This window comes from Manis javanica, chromosome 5 (genome assembly GCF_040802235.1).
Source record: "Manis javanica isolate MJ-LG chromosome 5, MJ_LKY, whole genome shotgun sequence".
Taxonomy (NCBI): domain Eukaryota; kingdom Metazoa; phylum Chordata; class Mammalia; order Pholidota; family Manidae; genus Manis; species Manis javanica.
Window position 1 is genome coordinate 43267161 of NC_133160.1, and position 20933 is coordinate 43288093.

Below are 20933 nucleotides of genomic sequence, written 5' to 3' on the forward strand. Positions count from 1 at the left end.
CTAATTTGGATCCTCAGTAACATTTGACACAGATGACCACTGCCATCTCCTTGAAACTCAGTTCTCTTGGCTTCTATGGCACCATATGTTGTGGCTATCTTCCTACTTTTCAAGCTCATCCTCCTCTGCTCAACCTGTAAATTGAGGATTTTTGTCTTATGCTATCTTCTTTTCATTTTCTGTACACCTTGGCATGTGATCTCTTCAGACCTAAGCTTTAAATACCATATATATATTGAATATTTCTAAATATAAAACTCTATCCTTGACCTCTCTCCTAAATTTGAATTTGCATGTCCACTGGTCTACTTAACAGCTCCACTTGAATGTCTAATGAGCCCTTAAACACCTGCTCTTCCCTGGCCTTCTCTAATTCAGTAAACACTACCATCACCTCCAGGTGCTCAGACCAGAGCCCTGAGAGTCATCCTTTGATCCTCCCTTACCCTCATCCCATCCACCTGAACCCTCAGCCAACCTGTCAGCTCTACCTCCAAAACATATCTGGAGTCCCACTTGCTCCTATCATCAACTCTACTTCTACAATCTTGATAGAAGCCACTGTCATCTTCTTACCTGGAGCAAAGGCCACCTAAATGATATTTCCCTCTTATTTCTCTATAATCTAATCTCCATACTGTAGCCAAAAAAAAAACCCCACCCCAAACACTTTTAAATGTAGATGAGATCATGTCTCACCTTCAAATGGTTTCCCTTTACAATTAGAAGAAAATCCAAAGTCCTTACAACAGGCCTTAAGGCCATAGCATCTGTGATTCTTAACCATGCTTGCCTGTTAGAATCACTTGTAAATGAACTGTAAAAAAATAAAATCATGCCCAAACCCCACAAACAGACCAATTAAATCAGAGTTTCTGTGGTTGGGTTCCTGGGATTGGTCTGAAGCCCTCGGGTGTTCCTAATGTCTGACAACCACTGCTCTCCATGTTGTAGCCCAGCCCACCTCACCCACCTCATCTCCTCTTGCTCACCAGGCTCCATCCACACCAGCCTCCTCGCCATCCCTCACTTTGCTGTGCTTGTTGTTATTGCTGCCACAGTCTTTACAAGGCTGGCTTCTATCCACCTTGAAGGTTCAATTCAAATGCCGCTCTTTCAAGGCAGCCCTCTCTCATGACCCCAAATTAGAACCACTCTTGTTCTTTCTCTATCTCAGGGGTTCTCAAACTTGAATGTACATCAAAAGAAGGGCTAGAATAAAACAGATGATTGGCCCCGCCCTCAGAGTCTGATTTAGCAGGTCTGGGGTTTGCATGTCTAATGAGCTCCCATGAGATGCTGATGGTCTTGCTCCTGGAACCAGGCTTGACACCACTGCTGTATTCCATCACCCAGTTTTATCTTCTTCATGGTATTTATCACTATTGTAAATTTGTGTTCGATTGTTCACATGTTTATTATCTGCCAATAAAATGTAAGCTCCATGAGTACTGAGTCCAGGGGCCTTTTTTGTCCAGCACAGTATTCCCTGCACTGGAACAGTGCCTAACCCACAGTGGAAAGGCTAGGGGGCACTGCCTTAAAAGTATTTCAGGGGAAGAGTAAAAATATGGGAGGTATTTGTCACCCTAAAGATTCTCCTTAGAAGTTACCTGAAAATGGAGGGTGGGTGGTCTAGAACCTGATTCTTCATGGTAAGCTGGGATTTCCAGGGGACTCTCTGAGAAGTGAAGATCTTTCAATGTTTTAGGGTCAGTTCTTTCACCTACCTCGAGGTCTACAATTATATCAAAAACATTGCTCTGTGAACATCTGCAATTACACATGTAATCATGTAAATATGTCCTCATAGCTGGACACCTTTTAAGGGACCACTGTCATCACATTCTTTATCTAGAAGTAGCTGTTATATAAAGAAACCTCTATGTAGTGAATTGGCACTGAGAATGAAAAAATTAGCCCAGACTGAGATCTGCCCTGCTACATTCCACAACGTCTCATATAGGCTGGAAAAAGACAAACCCAACTGCAAGGTTAGCAAGAAACATTACTTCTCCCAAAGACACACTGCAGCTGTAAATGTCCTAACAGCCCCCATTTGGAGTCACTACTGTTTCTTACTTGCTGACAAACCATGTTCTCTAAAAACAGAGATTATCAAAAACTGTGCTGTTTGAAATCCTGTCAGTAAGAATGAAACATCCAACTCTTGCCTGGAGAGTCGCTTAAACACAGAGAAGCAGCCTCAACTTCCCACTGCAGTTTCAGAGAAGGGTTTCTGCACACAGCATTCCACATTTATCTCTGTGGTTCCCAAGGTAACAGAGCCCTGGGCCCTTTGCAGACCCAACAGGCGATGACACTTCACACACAGCCCTGCTTTGCCTTGAGCCTATCAAAACTTAGTTTTCATTTAAATTTCACCCAAACACCACCTAGCCCCCAATCCCTACAACTGTCTTTTCCCCTGGTAAGATGCCCCCTGGTGGTTCTGGTGTGTGGTCTCCCCCATTGCAGTGAGTGGATAAATGTGACTTTCTTGGACTACTTAATTACTGTCATGGTCTTAAGCTGTCAGCAAAGACAGCACTGAACTCCAGTTACAGCTCACTTCTGTACCCCAGCATCTCTTATCCCAGCAAGGTCTGCAGACAAGGAAACAAGCAGTGAACCTGTTTGGTGGTTTTGAATAAAAAAACTTACCTTGTCCTGTCACGTCATACCTGCAAACTTTCTAAAGTTAACATTCCAGCCTTGTTTATTTTTGGCATTATATTTCTTCCTTAGTTTTGATCCAAAAAATCCATTCTTCAATTCCTAGGAATGAAGAGACTACATGTCAGTCATTTGACTATGCCCCTTTGGAATGAGAAAATTCAGTTACATAGTAGAGATAGTGTCAATGCGTGCACTTCTTACTTGAAAGGGTTTACAGTAGCTTTTACAAAACGACCCATTTCGCCTTACTCTGTAAATACATGGCTTTTTATCTGGGCTGCTTGGCTGGCAGCATGTCTGGCGGGCAGTCCCATCAGGTCAAGTAAGCAAGACTGGAGGCAGATGGTAGCACATGAAGGCCAGATGTTGCAATCATAGGAATCTGAGTAATAGCAGAGTGACCACAAGACCCGGGGGCCAAATACAGGGTAAGGTCAGACCAAGAGAGGACTTATGTATACTCCTTGCCCACACATAGTTACTTCTCTTTTAAACACTTCTCTCTGGACATTCTTCTCCATGGATTCAGTCCCTTAGGCCTGATTCAAGCCTCAGCACCTGCTGAAACATGTAGGCTCAGCCTCTGCTGGCAGCTCCTGCTTAGTGTACATCATACCTGAGCCCACACTATGCCTACACCCACTGCTCTGGGCCCACAGCCTCCTCTCTGACCTCTGGTCCCTCTTTGGGCTGAAGGACTCCCCCAACAAACTGCCTGCCACCCTCAACAAGACCACCAGGACTGAGACTGAGACTTTGGCTAGTCCATTATCTGGCTCCTGGATCTATCTCACTGATGCCCAGAACGCAGGGACAGAAGTTTCCAACATCCTTTTTTAGATAGGTCTACTTCACTCTCTAAAAAAATGAGGCTTTGAAACTACTTGGGGATGAAGATCTCAACATAGTAGAATGCTATGCCCACTGAGAGCTTCTGCTAGTCTAATGCATCTATTCAACAAATATCTCACCATCCTCTCCTACCTGCCCCTGAGCAAGGCAGTGAGTATGGCAGACATGCTCTGGGCCACCCTGGAATTCACAGTGCATGGGGAAGATAGACAAGGAGATAAGTAATCACATAGTCAAAGCTTTCATAAAAGAAGGTCTGGGTGCTAGGGAAGCAGTGATAGAATTTAGTTTAGTTTGGTTGGAGTATATGCACGGAGTCACAAAGCAAGGATGACTGTGGATGAAATGAGAGTTCCTGTGGTCAGGATTCTCACCTCGCCCTGGTTGACTAGCTCACTGCACACCTGTGGGCAATACATGGCTGTTGACTCTATAAAAAGAGCTCTGCCCAGTGCTCTAGGCACAACACGGTGGCACGGCTGCAAGGCTGCAGGAGAGCAGAGCAGAGGCTGGAGTGGTGGCAGCACCAAGGACAGAGGCCCAGAGGACAGCTGTGCAGGATGACTGTGCAGAGAGGCCCAGAGGACAGCTGTGCAGGACAACTGTGCAGACAGGCCCAGAGGACGGCTGTGCAGGCAGAGAGGCCCAGAGGATGGCTGTGCGGACAGAGGGACCCAGAGGCAGAGACTGGCTTGCTGCATGCAGACTCGCTCTGAGTGAATGGGATTCTGGTGACTGACCTGCCACCTGGAAGTAAAGTTGGGTATAACCCTTTCACCCTAAGAACGTTTTGCTGTCAATTTCTTTGGTCACATTGAATCCATAGCAAATTTGCCCAGGGCTGAAACCTATTGGCAAGACAATAACCAAGGGCAGAAACTGGTCACTTGGGATGCCAGGCCAAAGGTTCTGCTTCCTTCATCAGGTAAGGGGAATCACTGAAGACACTGGAGCATGGGCGGTGAGGCTGGGTAGGAATTTAATGTGCGGAAAAGGAATTAATATACTGCCATACTACATAGAGGGACTGACCAAAAAGAAAGAAATCAGTGAAGATACTTTGCAATGGTTGAAAGTGACCTCAATTATAAGAACCTGAGCATGAGCAGAGGTGGTGAAATGAAAGGAAGTGTGATCACTGGGAAAGGAACCAAGAATGTGATAACTATCAGAATGTGTTTGTGGGTAAAATATAAGTTCCTATAGCCAGGATCCTCACCCAACCCAAAACTGCTTGATGATGTAATTGGCTTCCTGCTAGGCTAATGCTTCACACCTGTAGGCAATAGGCTATTATTGACTGAGCCATTATATTAAGAGCATTGCTCAGTGCTCCAGGAGGAGGCATAGATGGAGGTGGATTATGGACTTGCAGACTTCTGGATGAATATGGGATTGTAGTGCCCAACCTACTGCCATGAGAATAAAGCCAGGTATAAGCCCTTTTACCCCAAGAACATTCCACTGTCATTTCTTGGTCTCACTGAATCCACAGTGAACTTGCCTGGGACTGAAACCCTCAGACAAGACAAGTGGTATAGATTCATCACTTGCCTGCTGTGAAGAATCTTTGAGAACATTTTCAACATTGTCTTCTGAAGAGACAGTATTTGGTGGCTCATAATCCACCTGAAACACCTTTGTTACAATGCCACTCTGTCTGCAGTCTCTGAAAATTATTTAAAAAGAAAAAAGTCTGTTACAAATATTGAATTAAGATGATTAAAATATTGTAATTAATTTATATGTTGACATATGTTGACATATGGTAATGACACTTACCATGGTGAGAATTTAGTTGACTCAATATGTTGTACAGTATATCAATGAAATTTTAATTTAAAAATTTTTAATGTTTTAAAAGATGACTCTATTAAAGTCCCTTGGTGTAGCTATTAATTTATGTTGTTGTTTCTAATTTTTTTATGAAGGTATTATTGATACACACTCTTATTAAGGTTTCACATGAAAAAACAATGAAACAATGTGGTTACTACATTCACCCATATTATCAAGTCCCCCCCCATAAGTCATTGCAGTCAGTATCCATCAGTGTAGTAAGATGCCACAGTCACTACTTCTCTGTGCTACACTGTCTTTCCCATGATCACCAGCACACCATGTGTGCCAATCATAATACCCCTCAATCCCCTTCACCCTCCCTCCCAACCCGCCCTCCATTTGGTAACCACTAGTCCCTTCTTGGAGTCTGTGAATCTGCTATTTTGGTCCTTCAGTTTTGCTTCGCTGTTATACTCCACAAATGAGGGAAATCATTTGGTACTAGTCTTTCTCCACCTGGCTTATTTCACTGAGCATAATATCTTCCGGCTCCATCCATGTTGTTGCAAATGGTAGGATCTGTTTCTTTCTTATGATGAAGAGTATTCCATTGTGTATATGTACAACCTCTTTTTTATCCATTCATCTACTGATGGACATTTAGGTTGCTTCCATATCTTGGCTATTGTAAATAATGCTGTGATAAACATAGGGGTGCATATGTCTTTTTGAATCTGAGAAATTACATTCTTGGGGAAATTCCTAGGAGTGGAATTCCCGGGTGAAATGGTATTTCTATTTTTAGTTTTTTGAGGTGCCTCCATATTGCTCTCCACAAAGGTTGAAATACCTTACATTTCCACCAGCAGTGTAGGAATGTTCCACTTTTTCTGCATCCTCGCCAGCATTTGTTGTTCTTAGTCTTTTCGATACTGGCCATCCTAACTGATGTGAGGTAATATCTCATTATTTGAATTTCCCTAATAATTAGTGAGGCGGAACATCTTTTCATGTGTCTGTTGGCCACCTGAATTTTTTCTTTGGAGAACTGTCTGTTCATATCCTCTGCCCTTTTTTAAAATCAGGTTATTTGCTTTTTGGGTGTTGAGGCATGTGAGTTCTTTATACATTTTGGATGTTAACCCCTTGTCGGATACGTCAATTACAAATATATCCTCCCATACTGTAGAATGCCTTTTTGATCTGTTGATGGTGTCCTTTGCTGTACAGAAGCTTTTTAGTTTGATGTAATCCCATGTGTTCCTTTTTGCTTTTGTTTCCCTTGCTCGAGGAGAGGCACTCAGGAAAAAGTTGCTCGTGTTTATATTCAGGAGATTTTTGCCTATGTGTTCTTCTAAGAGTTTTATGGTTTCATGGCTTACATTCAGGTCTTTGATCCATTTCAGGTTTACTTTTGTGCATACAGTTAGACTATAATCCAGTTTCATACTCATATAGCTGTCCAGTTTTGCCAACACCAGTTGTTGAAGAGGCTATCATTTCCCATTGTATGTCCATGGCTTCTTTATCATATATTAATTGACCATATATGCTTGAGTTTATATCTGCACTCTCTATAGTCTATTCCATTGGTCTATGGGTATGTTCCTCTGCCAGTACCAAATTGTCTTGATCACTATGGATTTGTAGTAGAGCTTGAAGTCAGGGAGCATAATTCCCCCTGCTTTATTCTTCCCTCTCAGGATTGTTTTGGCTATTCTGGGTCTTTTGTGGTTCTGTATGAATTTTAGAACTATTTGTTCTAGTTCATCAAAGAATACTGTTGGTATTTTGATAGGGATTGCACTGAATCTGTAGATTGCTTTAGACAGGATGGCCATTTTGACAATATTAATTCTTCCTATCCATGAGCACTGGATGTGTTTCCATATATTGGTATCTTCTTTAATTTCTCTCGAGTGTGTTGTAGTTTTCAAGGTATAGATCTTCCACTTCCTTCATTAAATTTATACCTAGGTATTTTATTCCTTTTGATGCAATTGTGAATGGAATTGTTTTCCTGATTTCTCTTTCTGCTTGTTAATTGTTACTGTATAGGAATGCAACAGATTTCTGTGTCTTAATTTTGTATCCTGAAACTTTGCTGAATTCAGATATTAGATCTAGTAATTTTGGAGTGGATTCTTTAGGGCATTTTACGTACAATATCATGTCATCTGCAAACAATGACAGTTTAACTTCTTCTTTACCAATCTGGATGCCTTTTATTTCTTTGTTTTATATGATTGCTGTGGTGAAGACCTCCAGAATTATGTTGAATAAAAGTGGGGAGAGTGGGCATCCTTGTCTTGTTCCTGATCTTAAAGGAAAAGCTTTCAGCATCTCTCTGTTAAGTATAATGTTGGCTGTGAGTTTGTCATATATGGCCTTTATTATGTTGAGGTGCTTGCCCTTTACACCCATTTTGTTGAGTTTTTATCATGAATGGATGTTGTATTTTATCAAATGCTTTTTCAGCATCTATGGAGATGATCGTGTGGTTTTTGTCCTTCATTTTGTTGATGTGGTGGATGATATCGATGGGTTTTCTAATATTGCATCATCCTTGCATCCCTGGAATAAACCCTACTTGGTCATGATGAATGATCTTTTTGATGTACTTTTGAATTCGGTTTGCTAATAATTTGTTGAGTATTTTTGAATGTCTGTTCATCAGGATATTGGTCTGTAATTTTCTTTTCTTGTGATGGCTTTGCCTGGTTTTGGTATTAGAGTGATGCTGGCCTCTAGAATGAATTTGGAAGTTTTCCCTCTTCTTCTACATTTTGGAAATCTGAGGAGGATGGGTATTAGTTCTTCACTAAATGTTTAATAAAATTCAGTGGTGAAGCCATCTGGTAGAGGGGTTTTGTTTTTAGGAAGTTTTTTGATTACCAATTCAATTTAGTTGCTGGTAATTGATCTGTTCAGATTTTCTGTTTCTTCCTGGGTCAGTCTTGGAAGGTTGTATTTTTCTATAAAGTTGTCCATTTCTTCAAGGTTATCCTGTTTACTAGCATATAATTTTTCATAGTATTCTCTAATAATTCTTTGTATTTCTGTGGTGTCCATAGTGATTTTTCCATTCTCATTTCTAATTCTGTTTATGTGTGGACTCTCTTTTTTCTTAATAAGTCTGGGTAGGGGTTTATCTATTTTGTTTATTTTCTCAAAGAACCAGCTCCTGCTTTCATTGTTTCTTTTTATTGTTTTATTCTTCTCAATTTTATTTATTTCTGCTCTAGTCTTTATTATATCCCTCCTTCTACTTTGGGCTTCATTTGTTCTTCTTATTGTAGTTTCATTAATTGTGACTTTAGACGGTTCATATGGGATTGTTCTTTCCTAAGGTAGGCCTGTATTGCAACATACTTTCCTCTTAGCACAGTCTTCACGGAGTCCCTCAGATTTTGCATTGTTGAATTATTGTGGTCATTTGTCTCCATATATTGCTTGATCTCTGTTTTTATTTGGTCATTGATCCACTGATTATTTAGGAGCATGTTGTGAAGCCTCCATGTGTTTGTGGGATTTTTCATTTTCTTTGCATAATTTATTTCTAGTTTCATACCTTTGCGATCTAAGAAACTGGTTGGTACAATTTCAATCTCTTTGAATTTACTGAGGCTCTTTTTGTGGCCTAGTATGGGATCTATCCTTGAAAATGTACCATGTGCGCTTAAGAAGAATGTGTATCCTGCCACTTTGGGGTCTGTAGATGTCTCTTAGGTCCACCTGTTCTAATGTGTTGTTCAATGCCTCTGTCCCCTTACTTATTTTCTGTCTGGTTGTTCTGTAATTTGGAGTGAGTGGAGTGTTGAAGTCTCCTAGAATGTATGCATTGCATTCTATTTCCTCCTTTAATTCTGTTATTTCTTTTACATATGTAGGTGATCCTGTGTTGCGTGCATACATATTTATACATATTTATAATGGTTATATCCTCTTGCTGGACTGACCCCTTTATCATTATGTAATGGCTTTCTTTGTCTCTTGTTACTTTCTTTGTTTTGAAGTCTATTTCATCAGATACAAGTACTGCAACTCCTGCTTTTTTCTCCCTATTAGTTGCATGAAATATTTTTTCCATCCCTTCACTTTTAATCTGTTTATGTACTTGGGTTTGAAGTGAGTCTCTTGTAGGCAGCATACAGAAGGGTCTTGCTTTTTTGATCTATTCATTAACTCTATATCTTTTGATTGGTGCATTCAGTCCATTTACAGTTAGGGTGATTATTGATAGGTATGTACTTATTGCCATTGCAGGCTTAAGATTCGTGGTTACCAAAGGTTCAAGGGTAACTTCCTTACTATCTAAGAGTCTAACTTGACTCAGCTAGTATGCTATTACAAACACAATCTAAAGGTTCTCTTTTTGTTTTCTCCTCCTTTTTCTTCCTCCTCCATTCTTTGTGTATTAGGTATCATATTCTGTACTCTGTCTATTTCTTGAATGACTTTGGGGGTAGTTGATTTAATTTTGCATTTGTTTAGTAATTAACTGTTCTACTTTATTTACTGTGCTTTTATTACCTCTGGTGACAGCTGTTTAGCCTTAGGAACACTTCCATCTATAGCAGTCCTTCCAAAATACACTGTAGATACAGTTTGTGGGAGGTAAATTCTCTCAGTTTTTGCTTATCTGGAAATTGTTTAATCCCTCCTTCAAATTTAAATGATAATTTGCCAGATCTTGTATTCTGATTTGAGAACCTTCTGCATCATTGCATTAAATATACCATGCCACTCCCTTCTGGCCTGTGGGGTTTCTGCTGAGAAGTCTGATGATAGCCTGATGGGTTTTCCTTTGTATATGATCTTTTTTCTCTTTCTGGCTGCTTTTAATAGTCTGTCCTTATTGTTGATCTTTGCCATTTTAATTATTATATGTCCTGGTGTTGTGTTCCTTGAGTCCCTTGTGTTGGGAGATCTGTGCACCTCCATGACCTGAGAGACTATCTCCTTCCTCAGATTGGGGAAGTTTTCAACAATACCTCCTCAAAGACACTTTCTATCCCTTTTTCTCTCTTCTTCTTCTGGTACCCCTATAATATAAATATTGTTCTGTTTGAATTGGTCATACAGTCCTCTCAGTATTCTTTCACTCCAAGAGATCCTTTTTTCTCTCTGTGCCTCAGCTTCTTTGTATTCCTCTTCTGTAATTTCTATTTAATTTATTGTGTCCTCCACCATATCTAGTCTGCTTTTAAAACCTTACATTGTATTCCATAATGATTGGATATCTGACCAGAATTCATCCCTGAGTTCTTGAATACTTTTCTGTACCTTCATGAGCATGCTTATGACTTTTATTTTGAAATATTTTTCAGGAAGATTGACAAGGTCACATTCAATTGATCCTTTTTCAGGTGTTTGCAGGACTTTTGTTTGAACCAGGTTCCTCTGATGTTTCATATTTCTATGTGGCGCCCTCTAGTGCCCAAAAGCTGTACTCTCTCGAGCTGATCAGCCCATGGAGCAATGTCTGGGGTCACAGGGGAGAGTGGTGCTGGTGCCTGGGGGGAGGAAAGAACTGTTTCCTGCTTCCTGGCTGTTATGCCTGTCTCCACTGTCAGAACCAGTGGGCTGAACACATAGGTGTAAGCCTCTATGCTTTGTGTTTGTAGTTGCCATAGGCAGGGCTTCCCTCTGGCTAGCCTGATGCCATGGTTGGGGCTAACGGTTTGCGACCCCTGTGCAGGCTGGCCAGGAGGAAGCACAGCATGATGTGTATCATGGTGGGGGGCCTTGGAGCTGCATATCCATCCAGGGGAATGGAGCACCTGTAGGTCCTGAAAGTTCCCAACCCACTGGGCAGAGTGAGCCTGGACAATCTTGTCTACCTCTCCTTTCTCCTGAGCAGTAGTAAGCTCTGTGAAATCCTTGCCCCTTTAGCAGCCCTCTCACTGTTAGGAAGTCTCTCAGACTTCCCAACTTTTCTTTAGTCACAGCAGCCAGATATAGATCCCTGTTTTCCACAAGCGGCTGCAATCTCAGTCTCTCCAGGTATTCCGCCTGTCTTAGCTTTCCAACCTCACTAATGACCAGGGCACCATGCAATGTAGGTTCGTGCTCCCAGAGCAGATCTTCAGGGTTAGGTGTTCAGCATTCCCAGGACTCCACTCCTTCCCTGCTCTGTTTCTCTTCCTCTTGCCGGTGACTTGGGGTGGGGGAAGGGCTTGGGTCCTGCCTGATCATGGCTTTGGTACGTTACCCTGTTTCATGAGGTCTGTTCTTTTCTCCAGGTGTATGCAGTCTGGTACAGCCTTCTTTTCTGTTACTCTTTCAGGATTAGTTGTATTAATTTTATTTTCCTATTATAGGTGGTTTTAGGAGGCCAGTTTCTCACCTCTCATGCTGCCATCTTTAATCCAGCTTTTTTATAGTATCTATTAATTTTATTATATTTTCAATTGGAGGATTCACAATAATACAACTTCTGTAAGTCTTTCTTTATCTTTCACTCATTTAGATTGTCAAAGCACTCCAAAACGCAGTGTCTTAAAACACAAATTTATGGGTTAACCAGGCTCATTTGGGTAGCCCACGTTTGCATTGGCAAATGGTTGCAGTCAGATGCCCACTGAGGCTGAAGTCAACTGAAATATCAACTCAGCTGCATGTCCAAAATAGTTTCTTTCCTCATTTTCAGAGCCTGGGCTGTGATAACTGACACAGCTGTGGGTTTGCGAGTCATTTCTCTCAGTGTGTGTGTGTGTGTGTGTGTTTGTGAGAGAGAGAGAGAGAGAGAGAGAGAGTCTGTCTGTTTATCTGTTTCTCTCTCTCTCTTTCCATCTCCATGTGGTTAATTTGGGCTTCCTCACAGTATGTAAGTCTCAGGCCTGTCAGACTTCCTACATCATCTCTGGCTCCCCAAGTGTTTATGTTCTAAGAGACCAGAGCAGAACCTTGAATACTTCCTGTGACCTAGAGTTAAGATCATTTCTGAAGCATTCTATTGGTCAAAAGTATGTTATAGGGACAGCCCAGATTCAAGTGGAAGAGCTACACTAGGAGGCATGTTTCATTGGGGGTCCATTTTTGGATACTATCTACACGCTTACATTAAGATTTCATACCATAAGCCTCAAGCTATTCTAAAAGAAAGAATGGGGTTCCCCATATATTGTTCTACGTGAGTAAAGGGAATTTTTCTTCCCCAGCAGGAAGTAACATAATACGTGCTGCTCTATAGGTTTTAACTGTTAATTCTCATATACTAACATGTTTTCAATTTATTCAAATTAATCTTCCTCCACTGATGTAAAAACAGTTTCAAGACAAAGCAATGTAAAGGTGTCCATAACTAAAAATTGGTGGTGATTTCATCTCAGAACCAGCAGCTAACTACATTCATTTTTTTTTCATTTTTTAACATTTTGTTTTGGTATCATTAATCTACAATTACATGAGGAACATTATGATTACTAGACTCCCCATTCACCATATCCCCCCACAGACCCCATTAGTCACTGTCCATCAGCATAGTAAGATGCTGTAAACTCACTATTTGTCTTCTCTTTGTTGCACAGCCCTCCCTGTGCCACCACAAACATATTATACATGCTGATTGTAATGCTCCCTTTCTTCTCCCCCTCCTCGCCCTCTATGCCCATCCATTCCCCCAGGTCCTTTCCCTTTGGTAACTGTTAGTCCCTTCTTGGGTTCTGTGATTTTCCTGCTGTTTTGTTCCTTCAGTTTTTCCTTTGTTCTTATATTCCACAGATGAGTGAAATCATTTGGTATTTGTCTTTCTCTGCTTGGCTTAATTTCACTGAGCATAATACCCTCTCGCTCCATCCATGTTGTTGAAAATGGTAGGATCTGTCTTCTTCTTGTGGCTGAGTAATATTCCATTGTGTATATGTACCAAATCTTCTTTATCCATTCATCTACTGATGGACACTTCATTGCTTCCATTTCTTGCCTATTGTAAAAAGTGCTATGATAAACGTAGGGGTGCATCTGTCTTTTTCAAACTGGGCTGCTGCATTCTTAGAGTAAATTCCTAGAAGTGGAATTCCTGGGTCAAATGGTATTTCTATTTTGAGCTTTTTGAGGAACCTCCATACTGCTTTCCACAATGGTTAAACTAATTTACATTCCCACCAGCAGTGTAGGAGGGTTCCCCTTTCTCCACAACCTCACCAACATTTGTTGTTCCTTGTCTTTTGGATGGTGACGATCCTTACTGGTGTGAGGTGATATTTCATTGTGGTTTTAATTTGCATTTCTCTGATGACTAGCGATGTAGAGCATCTTTTCATGTGTCTGTTGGCCATCTGAATTTCTTTTTGGAGAACTGTTCAGGTCCTATGCCCATTTTTTAATAGGATTGTTCGCTTTTTGTTTGTTGAGGTGCATGAGCTCTTTATATATTTTGGACGTCAAGTCTTTATCAGATCTGTCATTTATGAATATACTCTCCCATACAGTAGGATGCCTTTTTGTTCTGTTGATGGTGTCCTTTGCTGTACAGAAGCTTTTCAGCTTGATATAGTCCCACTTGTTCATTTTTGCTTTTCTTTCCCTTGCCTGGGAAGATATGTTGATGAAGAAGTCACTCGTGTTTATATCCAAGACATTTTTGTGTATGTTTTTTTCTAAGAGTTTTATGATTTCATGACTTACATTCAGGTCTTTAATCCATTTTTTTACTTTTTTTTTTTTTTTTTACACAAAATTTACTTTTGTGTATGGGGTAAGACAATGATCCAGTTTCATTCTCTTACATGTAGCTGTCCAGTTTTGCCAGCACCATCTGTTGAAGAGACTGTCATTTCCCCATTGTATGTCCATGGCTCCTTTATCATATATAAATTGACCACATATGTTTGGGTTAATATCTGGGGTCTCTATTCTGTTCCAGTGGTCTGTGGCTCTGTTCTTGTGCCAGTACCAAACTGTCTTGATTACTGTGGCTTTGTAGTAGAGCGTGAAGTGTGGGAAGCAAGAGCCCCCCCCCCACACTTTATTCTTCCTTCTCAGGATTGCTTTGGCTATTCAGGGTCTTCGGTGTTTACATATGAATTTTTGAACTATTTGTTCTGGTTCATTGAAGAATGTTGTTGGTAATTTGATAGGGATTGCATCAAATCTGTATATTGCTTTGGGCAGGATGGCCATTTTGATGATATTAATTCTTCCTAGCCAAGAGCATGGGATGAGTTTCCATTTGTTAGTGTCCTCTTTAATTTCTCTTAAGAGTGTCTTATAGTTTTCAGGGTATAGGTCTTTCACTTCCTTGGTAAGGTTTACTCCAGAGTATTTTATTCTTTTGGATGCAATTCTGAATGGAATTGTTCTCATGATTTTTCTTTCTATTAGTTCATTGTTAGTGTATAGGAAAGCCATAGACTTCTATGTGTTCATTTTGTATCCTGCACCTTTGCTGTATTCTGATATCAGTTCTAGTACTTTTGGAGTGGAGTCCTTAGGGTTTTTATGTACAATATCATGCCATCTGCAAATAGTGACAGTTTAACTTCTTCTTTACCAATTTGGATTCCTTGTATTTCTTTGTTTTGTCTAATTGCCGTGGCTAGGACCTCCAGTACTATGTTGAATAACAGTGGGGAGAGTGGGCATCCTTGTCTTGTTCCCGATCTTAGAGGAAACGCTTTCAGCTTTTCACTGTTCAGTAAGATGTTTGCTGTGGGTTTATCATATATGGGCTTTATTATGTTGCAGTACTTGCCCTCTATACCCATTTTGTTGAGAGTTTTTATCATGAATGGATGTTGAATTTGTCGAATGCTTTTTGAGCATCCACAGAGATGATCATGTGGTTTTTGTCCTTCTTTTTGTTGATGTGGTGGATGATGTTGATGGATTTTTGAATGCTGTACCATCCTTGCATCCCTGGGATGAATCCCACTTGGTCATGGTGTGTGATCATTTTGATGTATTTTTGAATTCAGTTTGCTAATATTTTGTTGAGTATTTTTGCATCTATGTTCATCAGGGATATTGGTCTGTAATTTTCTTTTCTGGTGGGGTCTTTGCCTGGTTTTGATATTAGGGTGATGTTGGCTTCATAGAATGAGCTTGGGAGTATTCCTTCCTCTTTTATTTTTTGGAAAACTTTAAGGAGAATGGGTATTATATCTTCTCTGTATGTCTGATAAAATTCCGAGGTAAATCCATGTGGCCCGGGGGTTTTGTTCTTGGGTAGTTTTTTAATTACCACTTCAATTTCTTTTCTGGTAATTGGTTTGTTTAGATTTTGTGTTTCATTGTTGGTCAGTCTTGGAAGGTTGTATTTTTCTAGGAAGTTGTCTATTTCTTCTAGGTTTTCCAGCTTCTTAGCACATAGGTTTTCATAGTAGTCGCTAACAATTCTTTGTATTTCTTTGGGGTCCATCATGATGTTTCCTTTCTCATTTCTGATTCTGTTGATGTGTGTTGACTCTCTTTTTCTCTTAATAAGTCTGGCTAGAGGCTTATCTATTTTGTTTTTTTTCTCAAAGAACCAGCTCTTGGCTTCATTTATTTTTTCTATTGTTTTATTCTTCTCAATTTTATTTATTTCTTCTCTGATCTTTATTATGTCCCTCTGTCTGCTGACTTTAGGCCTCATTTGTTCTTCTTTTTCCAATTTTGATAACTGTAACGTTAGACTATTTATTTGGGTTTGTTCTTCCTTCTTTAAATATGCCTGGATTGCTATATACTTTCCTCTTAAAACTGCTTTTGCTGCATCCCACAGAAGTTGGGGCTTTGTGTTGTTGTTGTCATTTATTTCCATATATTGCTGGATCTCCATTTTAATGTGGTCGTTGATCCATTGGCTATTTAGGAGCATGTTGTTAAGGCTCCATGTGTTTGTGAGTCTTTTTGCTTTCTTTGTACAATTTAGTTCTAGTTTTATACCTTTGTGGTCTGAAAAGCTGGTTGGTAGAATTTCAATGTTTTTGAATTTACTGAAGCTCTTTTTGTGGCCTAGTATGTGGTCTATTCTGGAGAATGTTCCATGTGCACTTGAGAAGAACGTGTATCCTCTTGCTTTTGGGTGTAGAGTTCTATAGATGTTTATTAGGTCCATCTGTTCTAGTGTGTTGTTCAGTGCCTCTGTGTCCTTACTATTTTCTGTCTGGTGTATCTGTCCTTTGGAGTGAGTAGTGTGTTGAAGTCTCCTAAAATGAATGCATTGCATGCTATTTCCTCCTTTAGTTCTGTTAGTATTTGTTTCACATATGCTGGTGCTCCTGTGTTGGGCGCATATATATTTACAATGGTTATATCCTCTTGTTGGACTGAGCCCTTTATCATTATGTAGTGTCCTTCTTTATCTCTTGTTACTTTCTTTGTTTTGAAGTCTATTTTGTCTAATACTAGTACTGTCACACCTGCTTTTTTTCTCCCTGTTGTTTGCATGAAATATCTTTTTCCATCCCTTGACTTTTGGTCTGTGCATGTCTTTGGGTTTGAGGTGAGTCTCTTGTAAGCAGCATATAGATGGGTCTTGTTTTTTTATCCATTCAGTGACTCTATGTCTTTTGATTGGTGCATTCAGTCCATTTTCATTTAGGGTGATTATCGATAGGTATGTACTTATTGCCATTTCAGGCTTTAGATTAGTGGTTACCAAAGGTTCCAGGTTACTTTCCTTACTATCTAAGAGTCTAACTTAACTCACTTAGTATGCTATTACCAACACAATCTAAAGGTTCTTTTCTATTTGTCCTCCTTTTTCTTCCTCCTTCATTCTTTGTATAGTAAGTATCAAATTTGGTACTTTTTGTCTATCCCTTGATTGACTTTGAGGGTAGTTAATTTAATTTTGCATTTGCTTCATAATTAGCTTTTCTACTTTCTTTACTGTGGTTTTATTACCTCTGGTGACAGCTATTCAACATTAGGAACACTTCCATCTATAGCAGTCCCTCCAAAATAGACTGTAGAGATGGTTTGTCAGAGGTAAATTCTCTCAGCTTTTGCTTATCTGGAAATTGTTTAATCCCTCCTTCAAATTTAAAGGATAATCTTGCCAGATAAAGTAATCTTGGTTCCAGGCCCTTCTGTTTCATGGCATTAAATACATCATGCCACTCCCTTCTGGCCTTTAAGGTTTCTGCTGAGAAGTCTGATGTTAGCCTGATGGGCTTTCCTTTGTATGTGATCTTGTTTCTGTCTCTGGCTGCTTTAACAGTCTGTCCTTATCCTTGATCTTTCCCATTTTAATTACTATGTGTCTTGGTGCTGTCTTCCTTGGGCCCCTTGTGTTGGGAGATCTGTTTGATCTCCATGGCCTGAGAGACTATGTCCTTCCCCAGATTGGGGAAGTTATCAGCAACTACCTCCTCAAAGACACTTTCTATCCCTTTCTCTCTCTCTTCTTCTTCTGGTATCCCTATAATGCGAATATTGTTCTGCTTGGATTGGTCACACAGTTCTCTCAATATTCTTTCATTCTTAGAGATCCTTTTTTCTCTCTGTGCCTCAGCTTCTTTGTATTCCTCTTCTCTAGTTTCTATTTCATTTATTGTCTCCTCCACCATATCCAACCTGCTTTTAATTCCGTCCATCATGCTCTTCAATGACTGGATCTCCTACCTGAATTCATTCCTGAATTCTTGGATGTCTTTCTGTACCTCCATTTGAATGTTGATGATTTTTACTTTGAATTCCCTTTCAGGAAGAGTCACGAGGTCCGTATAATTTAAATCTTTCTCAGGAGTTGTATTAATAATTTTTCTCTGGACAAGGTTTCTTTGGCGTTTCAATTTGTATATGGCGCCCTCTAGTGTCCAGAGCTCTATTCTGGAGTTGCTCAGCCCCTGAAGAAATGTCGGGGGTTCAGGGGAGCGGTACTGGTACCTGGGGGGAGGAAAGAGCTGTTCCCCACCTCCCTGCTGCTGTGCCTGTCTCCACTGCCTGAGCCAGTGGGCCGGTCACACAGGTATAATAAGTTTTTGTCTCAGAGAAGCTGGATATGGATCCCTGCTTTCCACAAGCAGCCGGAATCCCAGTCTCCCCACGACCTCTGCCTAAATTAACTTTCAAGCCTGGTGGTCATGCAAGTCTCATGGAAGCACCATGAAATGTAGGTTTGTGCTCCCAGAGCAGATCTCCCAGGAGCAAGGTATTCAGCAGTCCCAAGCCTTCCACTCCCTCCCTGATCAGTTTCTCTTCCTCCCACTGGTGCGCTGGGGTGGAGGAAGGGCTCGGGTCCAGCGGAGCCACAGCTCTCGTACGATACCCTGTTAGGTGAGGTCTGCTCTTTTCTCCAGTTGTGTGCAGTCTGGCACTGTCCTCTTTCCTGTTGCTCTCAGGATTAGTTGCACCAACTCTATTTTCTAATTGTATCCAGTTTTAGGAGGAAGCCTCTGTCTCTCCTCTCACGCCGTCATCTTTAATCCCTCTTTTTCTATTTTTTTGTAAAACTTTAAGGAGATTCGGTATTATGTCTTCTCTGTATGTCTGATAAAACTCTGTGGTAAATCCATCTTGCCTGGGAGTTTTGCTCTGGGGTAGCTTTTTGATAACTGGTTCAATTTCATTGCTGGTAATTGGTCTATTTAGATTATCTGTTTCTTCCTTGGTCACTCTTGGAATGTTGTACTTTTCTAGGAAGTTGTCCATTTCATTTAGGTTTTCCAGCTTGTTAGCATACAGGTTTTTGTAGTATTTTCTAAAAATTCTTTGTATTTCTGTAGGGTCCGTCATGATTTTTCCTTTCTCATTTCTGTTTCTGCTGATGTATATGTAGATTCTCTTTTTCTTTCTTAAGTCTGGCTAGGGGCTTCTCTATTTTGTTTATTTTCTCAAAGAACCAGCTCTTAGTTTCATTGATTTTTTCTATTATTATATTCTTCTCAATTTTACTTATTTCTTCTCTGATTTTTATTATGTCCCTCCTTCTGCTGACTTTAGGCCTCATTTGTTCTTCTTTTTCTAATTTTGATAATTGTGTCTTTAGACTATTCATTTGGAATTGTTCTTCCTTCTTTAAATATGCCTGGATTGCTATATACTTTCCTCTTAAAACTGCTTTTGCTGCGTCCCACAGAAGTTGGGGCTTTGTGTTGTTGTTGTCATTTGTTTCCATATATTGCTGGATCTCCATTTTAATGTGGTCGTTGATCCATTGATTATTTAGGAGCATGTTGTTAAGCCTCCATGTGTTTGTAAGCCTTTCTGCTTTCTTTGTACTATTTATTTCTAGTTTTATATCTTTGTGCTCTGAAAAGCTGGTTGGTAGAATTTCAATCTTTTTGAATTTACTGAGGCTCTCTTTGTGGTCTAGTATGTGGCCTATTCTGGAGAATGTTCCATGTGCACTTGAGAAGAATGCATATCCTCTTGCTTTTGGGTGTAGAGTTCTATAGATGTTTATTAGGTCCATCTGTTCTAGTGTGTTGTTCAGTGCCTCTGTGTCCTTACTATTTTCTGTCTGGTGTATCTGTCCTTTGGAGTGAGTAGTGTGTTGAAGTCTCCTAAAATGAATGCATTGCATTCTATTTCCTCCTTTAATTCTGTTAGTATTTGTTTCACATATGTTGGTGCTCCTGTATTGGGTGCATATATATTTATGATGGTTATATCCTCTTGTTGGATTGACCCCTTTATCATTATAAAATGTCCTTCGTCTCTTGTGACTTTCTTTGTTTTGAAATCTATTTTGTCTGATACTGGTATTGTAACACCTGCTTTTTCTCCCTGTTGTTTGCCTGAAATATGTTTTTCCATCCCTTGACTTTTAGTCTGTGTATGTCTTTGGGTTTGAGGTGAGTCTCTTGTAAGCAGCATATAGATGGATCTTGCTTTTTTATCCATTCTATTACTCTGTGGCTTTTGATTGGTGCATTCAGTCCATTTACATTTAGGAAGATTATTGAAAGATATGTACTTATTGCCATTGCAGGCTTTAGGTTCGTGGTTACCAAAGGTTCAAGGTTAGCTTCTTTACTATCTTACTGTCTAACTTAAGTCACTTATTGAGCTATTATATACACAGTCTGATTCTTTATTTCTCTCCCTTCTTATTCCTCCTCCTCCATTTGTTGTATGTTAGGTGTTTTATTTTGTGTGTGCTCTATTTTGTTTCCTTTGACTGCTTTTGTGGGTTGTTGATTTTATTTTTTGCCTTTAGTTAGTATTTGATTGTTCTGCTTTCTTTGCTCTGATTTTATTTTCTCTGGTTACATCTGTTTAGCCTTAGGAGTGCTTCCATCTAGAGCAGTCCCTCTAAAATACCCTGTAGAGGTGGTTTGTCAGAGGCAAATTCCCTCAACTTTTGTTTGTCTGGGAATTGTTTAATCCCCCCTTCATATTTAAATGATAATCATGCTGGATACAGTATCCTTGATTCAAGGCCGTTCTGTTTCATTGCATTAAATATATCATGCCTTTCTCTTCTGGCCTGAAAGGTTTCTGTTGGAAGTCTGATGATAACCTGATGGGTTTTCCTTTGTAGGTGACTTTTTTTCTCTCTCTGGCTGCCTTTAATACTCTGTCCTTGTCCTTGATCTTTACCATTTTAATTATTATGTGTCTTGGTACTGTCCCCCTTGGGTCCCTTGTGTTGGGAGTTCTGTTTACTTCTGTGGTCTGAGAGTGTACTTCCTCCCCTAGTTTGGGGACGTTTTCAGCAATTATTTCTTCAAGGACACTTTCTA

At 40.0% G+C, this 20933-nt stretch overlaps 1 protein-coding gene across 6 annotated transcripts in view; it reads right to left on the minus strand.

Annotated features, from left to right (window-relative positions):
• The window catches only part of DZANK1 (double zinc ribbon and ankyrin repeat domains 1), a 120040-nt gene that overhangs the window by 85989 nt on the left and 13118 nt on the right, over positions 1-20933 (minus strand). For 5 of the 6 annotated variants that reach the window (XM_073236964.1, XM_037022496.2, XM_037022495.2 and 2 more), the window contains exons 4-6: positions 5086-5200; positions 2685-2778; positions 1614-1738 (exon numbers count right to left, since the gene is read on the minus strand). In XM_073236964.1, coding sequence (XP_073093065.1) covers positions 1614-1738; positions 2685-2778; positions 5086-5200 — 334 coding nt within the window. Of the gene's footprint in view, positions 1-1613; positions 2779-5085; positions 5201-20933 lie in introns of all 6 variants that reach the window. The other variant, XM_073236965.1, reaches the window with a different exon arrangement.